General features: G+C 36.1%; 1 protein-coding gene across 1 annotated transcript; it reads right to left on the reverse strand.

Moving 5' to 3' along the window:
* Window positions 1–726: 726 nt before the first annotated feature.
* Window positions 727–4432, reverse strand: LOC110423185 (WAT1-related protein At5g40210-like). The gene is made up of 7 exons (XM_021437341.2): window positions 4101–4432; window positions 3948–4013; window positions 3740–3853; window positions 1858–2092; window positions 1574–1732; window positions 1323–1474; window positions 727–1207 (listed from the first exon to the last, which is right to left on the reverse strand). The coding sequence occupies exons 1-7, from the start codon at window positions 4271–4273 to the stop codon at window positions 1054–1056; spliced, it is 1053 nt and encodes a 350-aa protein (XP_021293016.1). The 5' UTR covers window positions 4274–4432; the 3' UTR covers window positions 727–1053.
* Between the last annotated feature and the right edge of the window lie 1779 nt (window positions 4433–6211).

The following is a 6211-nucleotide window of genomic DNA, read 5'->3' on the forward strand; positions in this document are numbered from 1 at the left end:
GGCAATATCAGAGTCTATCTTCGCGACCCATTAATCAAAGATCTCATCACCATGCACTCTCTGCTTTACCTGGACCCACCCCGTATGCCTCCATTGTATTGGTGAAGGACACACATTCCTGTATAAACAGAAATGAATTGCAGTACAACCTTGTGCTTGTTTCCAAGTAGCAAATGAGATGCCAATCTCACAAAAACTAACTGAGCCAGCTCAACAGGATAGGAAAATGCTTGAACTGTTTTCCAACCGTGTATATTTACATAATTTTGCTGTTTAAAAGAGACAACCTGTTCCTTCAACTGATTTCCTTGTAACCAAACAAGCAATAAACGACACCATACCACAATATTCACAGTAAACAAACAATTCCAATGAAACCACCGTCAAGTGTTTTTTTCTCCTTTTATTTATCTTTATTTATTGCACATTTAGCTTTCAAATGATCATATTTCTTTTCCTCCCACGCTTAGTTGATTACCTTCAACTTTATTCTCCTATTATTTTCCTCTCAGCACACATAAGTTTTTATCTCTGATTTTCCCTTCCAAAATTTCCTCTTATTTTTCTTTTCGAGTCCAAGCATCACCGCTTCCGCCCCTCCCCCTCCATTGCTCCTCCCCTGCCTTCTCTTCTTCAGCCTTTCCCCACATTTCAGCACAAAATCCAGGGTCAACCATGGTTGCCTGTTTCTCAATGCGATGTAGTTCACACTTTGTATTATCAAGGGAAAAGTTTTAGCGTCTTTGCAATAAATAAATTCTTTATTTATCAAATTTTCGGTAGATACTATTTTCAAATTTATTTAATCCTAGGAATTCAATATAAATAAAACAACCTTACAAAAGTTTTGTCCCGATTGAGAACCCTAACCTCATAATTTTGTTAACGGAAAATGAAGTCATGGGAGGCAATGCACTACGGTCAACCATCTGAATCACAATTTTATTTGGAGAATTTCCGGTGTACAAAAGGGCATCTTGAAGAGCTTATTCCATTTTTGCCTCGGGATTTCTCAGTAGCTCTCCTTTTTTATGTTTTGTGAAAATCAATAAACTACACCACCAAGCCCCGGTCTGGGAGTAGAGGATCTTTAGCTGAGGATCGTTCAGAGTCATAAATTTCTGCATCTTCAACCAGTCTCTCTTCCTGGGATTGCCCCCAAATCACAGCATAAAATCCAATAGCTATAATGGCTGCTCCAAGTAAACTGCAGATATATTTTGAATTGAAAATCATATTCGTTATCTCCTCCAAACTTTCAAGTCAAGCAGACAGAATCAAACTTCATCGGTAATAGTTTATTATACACGGAAAAATTTTACCTCCCAAGATAAAGTGTGTCACCAAGAAGGGTAACCCCCATAGCAAGAGCAATGACCATCCCAAGTGGCTTAAACATGGCAACATAGATAGGCCCTTTCCTGCGCAATGCCCATTTGTGAACAACACTTCGAAATGCTACCGCGAAAGCTGCCTAGAGATCAAGAGGGTGCCTCGAGTTAATTCAAAATTCGAAACGAGGAGAGATGATTTAGGACAGAACGAAAGGATTTGGTTTTGTGTGTGAACTTACTGTGTAGACAACAGCTATTAACTCCATATTTAACCCAAGTCTCCAAGCATTTGGGTCCTTCTCTACAATCAGCGAGACAAGCGAGGATAGTATGGAGACAAAGATGCTACAAATGAGTGTTACAATCATCTCCGCAGGGTAGCCCCTTATAATCCAAGTCTGTGGTTTTAGAGAGTAAAAAAGGAAATTACTACATGTTTTTTCAGGTCAATCTTAGAGGGCACAATTGCAGCAAATTTTGCATGAAAACAAACGTGTTTATTGTACATTCATCGGGGATGTACCTGAACATTGAGTATAATTGCAAAGATAACACTATGAGATGCAAGGAAAAGGCCTCCAATAATCCAGTTTGATTGAGGAATCAGAAGAAGTTCGTCAAGCAATCTATTAGTGGATGGAGCACTGGTAAGTGGCAGGCCTTTGTATAAAGTCACAACCAATGCCCCCGAGATTGATACCAGAGTGCCCAAAGACTTTGCCTGACTGCTTTTGATTCCCAAGTCCAGCTTTTCCATCCTGAACAAACCAATATTTGATTCAAGTCTGTTGCTATTGACACTATAAACAATATAATGTAGGCTTTTGGAGTACGGATCGTATAATCTTTCTTGTATGACTTTGGGACTAGGTAAATGTTGTTCTAACATCTTACTCCAAAAATAGAATCTCCACAAGGAACATATACAAGTAAGCCTTGTTTTCTATACTCTGTTATATACCCTAGTTAAACAATTACAAGCACTATGGTCACCTTTTGTAGCTAACAAACTTTAACCTTACTGAGCAACAATATAGAAATTATTATTTAAGAGAATTTGTCATACACCAAAAGCTACTCCTTAATTAACAACTTACCTATCTATGAGCAGACCTTTTTCTGGGGGTACTTACGTAGCAGAAGATTTTAGAAAATTCTCTGCACCACTTTCTTTTTGTAAATATTCTACCTGTTTTTCTTCTGTAGTATAGTATTTATTAAAAATTTAAATAAAATGACATGATGCTGATTGCAAACCAACCTCCCTTAAAGCTTACTTATTTATTCGCTCAACTTTAAATCATATTACAATTCAGTATTTGCAAAGTATGAAAGCCAAAATGCAACCCCTAACATAAAGAACCGCACTTTTCCCATTTTTGTTTAGATGCTGGCTTTAAGAATAGAAACAAATAATTTTTAAATGGTCCTGTGTGATTATTTGAGCAATGTTTTCCACCTGAAGGTTTATAGTTGATCAAAGGGTCGCTTTGGGCTTGAGGGTGAGGCGGTGCATCTTTGTACTGTTTTGGACAGTAAGGGAAGGAGTTGGTTTGCTTTGCTTTCTACTTCACATGTAGCATGTTTTATTGAGATTCCCCTTGCTCAGCGCCCTTGTTTCGAACCTTTTAACTGAGGATGCCACTTAAATTCTTCAATGCCTCCTCATATCTTCTTCAATGCTCTCTTTGTCCCAATAAAATTGTCACAATTGATTTCTTTTTTTTAATCAAAATTTTTTAAATTTGACCTCTATCACTTTAAACATTTTAATTAATCAAATCTTATAAAACATACATCCAAAAATTATTTCATCCAATATTTTTTTTAAAAAAAAATCATGCTTCTATCAATTATATGTATAAAATAATAGGAGGTTAAAGGTGAAAATTTTTTACTAACAAAAGTTAAAATGTGATCCTTATGGAGACGAGTTAGCATTTCTGTAGGATGGATGTAAATGACGGGTAAACATTGTACTAGGATGAAACCCCTTGCTTTTGGTCTTCTGGGGGTTATTTCCTACATTAACCTTCAGTGCAAGTATTCTTGTTTGCTTGCGCCACTTGGGTGCGCACTAGGCTCCCAAGGGGCCAAAGGGTGAGGAAATGATGTAGACAGATCACAGATGAATAATGCTGAATCAATCAGCGGCCATTAAAGGGTGAGGAAACGATATAGACAGGTCACAGATGAATGATGTTGAATCAATCGCCGGCCATTAAGGGGTGAGGAAACGGTATAGACAGATCACAGATGAATGATGCTGAAATCAATCACCAGCCATTAACAATGTCCAGAGACAATGATACATGCGAAACGAAAAGGTTCTGAATCTAGGTTTGTTTTCGGCCACTGTCCTGAAAGTAGTTAGGCACTGAAAATAAACAGAAACCGGAACGCACCTAGAAATGATGGAAAATATGAAAGTGAAGGCTGGAGAGAGATCAGCCATGGCCGAGGCCAGAGTTGGAGAGCCATATCGTAGTCCAATATATGTGCATATCTGTCCAGCATAACTGCAATCGAATTGGAAACACCCAAGTTGCCATCACCAGATGCAGAGTCATGTCTCCCTAGATATTTTCGTTAAAAGTCACAGGGAAAAAGTACCTGAGCACGCCTAGAAGGAAAATTTTGCAGATGCTGGACCATGTAAGAAGAGGGGGGGTTCTTTTTCTGTCATATGCCAAAAATATAAAATAAAATTGAATTGGAATTTGAATTTGAATTTGAATAGAAGATGCTGAATGTATATAGAGTTACCTATAGAAGATGAAGATGCACGGAGCAAGAATGAAGATGGCAAGGATGTTTGAGTACAAAACTAGGACAAAATCACTGAGTCCTCTGTTCATGGCAGTCTTATTTACAGTGTTTAAGCCCACCTCCAAGAACTCTGTTGAAACCATTACAGCAGTTACAGTTGTTCCCCACATCTTCTTCCCTCTCTTTATGTGCCTTTAGCTTTACGGGTGATGCTATTCTATGTTCGAGGCAGATGATAAACCGGTCACCTTCCTAAGATATAGAAAAGAAGAGGGTAGAAAAAGGGAGGAAGGGGGGCCTTATTTGGATTTTGCAAAGATACCATACCTATGAAATAATATGATGACAATTTTGTACCGCATGATGGATTCCAGATTAGGGACAGTACTAACAATACCTTCACAGTTCGCCAGCTTCCTTGAAGTAACATTAATTGCACGCAATGGCAAATCAAATATTTTATATGAGAGGTGTTGAGTAATCATTCAAGGTCATAGATCAGGTCAATGCTTCAATTCAAAATAAAAAATTAATAACTTTTAAAATAAAACTAAATTATAATATAAAATTTATTAACAATTTAAATATAAATTTTCAGACACCAAAATAAATAGACATAAAACAAAAAAAAATAATATTAAATTTTCACATTAGGCATAGTAAGTTATGCTTGAAATGCTTTCATATTTGTAAATTCATCGATGACTAAATCTATGTCAATTGTCTTAGCAATCTTTTTCTCAATGTAAAGGATAAGTGAACTAGCAAGAAAATCATTTTTCATCTTATTACGCAATCTCATCTTTACAATTTTCATGGTTGAAAATGCACGTTCTGTAGTTGCTATAGAAATTGAAAAACTTAAGATAAGTCTAACCAAATGATTTAGGAGAGGATACACAACTGATTTTTTCTATCTTGGACATTAGTTGGCTTAGTTTTGAGAGATTTGTAACACTTTGCAAACATAGATCTCGCCTAATATCAGGTTCAAATACTCCAATTCATATTTCATATGCAGTTTTTTCTTGATGAGTGAAGTCATAAGGATAGAACTTTTAAGCAAGCTTGTAGATGCCATCAATCTTGAATAATTTATCCATTTTTAGGATCCAAAGATGAGCTAAATTTAACTTCATTGCATCTTCAATATTCTACTATTCATCTCCTATAGCATTGAATCTATAGTACTAATGAATAAATCAATCCTATAACGATGCATCATCAGAATTTGCTCACCTTTTAGCACTCGGCCTCTACTTGATTTATGAGGACCATTCATATCAAGAATTCAATCCATGTTTCTCACAAAAGACTTGACTTCTTGAAACAAAACATCCCACCCATTATCTTTAAAGTTTTGAATAACTTTCTTTGTTGTAGTTACTAAATTCATTGCATTAATAATGTCTTGTGATTTACACTGAAGAAGTCCACATACATTATCTACCCTTTCCAAAATCTGTATCATAAAATGCAAAATAAAAACAAATTCAAGCATAGTCATCAAATCATAAGCTCTATTAGCTTAGGCCTTTTGAGATGAAGTGCCACCTTCATTAATTATCTCACTCAGAACTTTGAGAGTCAAATTCCATAAATCAAGTAAGCTACGAAGAGACCTTAAATGAGAGCCCCATTGTGTATCACATGCCCTTTTTAATGAGCCAACTTGAATTTTTTCCTTCTTCAATTTCAAGCTCATCAGTAGAAACCAACTCTACAATCTCAATTGTGCAAACAATTTGCAAATGATCCTTTATTTCTACACAGGAATCAACAACATTAATAATGAGGGCCAAATGGGAGAAAAAATGCTCTCACGGATAACATCTATGCATGCTACTACCAATATTAGTTGTAGTCGACGAGCAAAACAATGAATATAATAAGCAAATAGGCACTTTTTCAAAAATAATGCTCGTAATCCATTCCATTTACCTCGCATATTACTAGCACCATCATATCCTTGTCCCCAGATATTTTGGATGCTTAGATTATGAAAAGCAAACACAGTACAAATTTTCTCCTTCAGAGTAAAAGCATTAGTTTCCTCCACATGAAACAAATCAAGAAACCTCTCTTGAATAAAGCTTTCTTTATCAACA

Source organism: Theobroma umbraticum, unplaced genomic scaffold (assembly GCF_002168275.2).
Source record: "Theobroma umbraticum cultivar Fairchild unplaced genomic scaffold, ASM216827v3 scaffold_20.0, whole genome shotgun sequence".
Taxonomy (NCBI): Eukaryota; Viridiplantae; Streptophyta; class Magnoliopsida; order Malvales; family Malvaceae; genus Theobroma; species Theobroma umbraticum.

Coding starts and splice junctions, on each gene's coding strand:
- LOC110423185 (XM_021437341.2), bottom strand. CDS start 4,273: ATGTGGGGAACAACTGTAACTGCTGTAATGGTTTCAACAGAGTTCTTG. Junction 4,014..4,100: donor TGCATCTTCATCTTCTATAG/GTAACTCTATAT, acceptor GGCATATGACAG/AAAAAGAACCCCCCCTCTTC. Junction 1,475..1,573: donor TAATAGCTGTTGTCTACACA/GTAAGTTCACAC, acceptor CTTGATCTCTAG/GCAGCTTTCGCGGTAGCATT.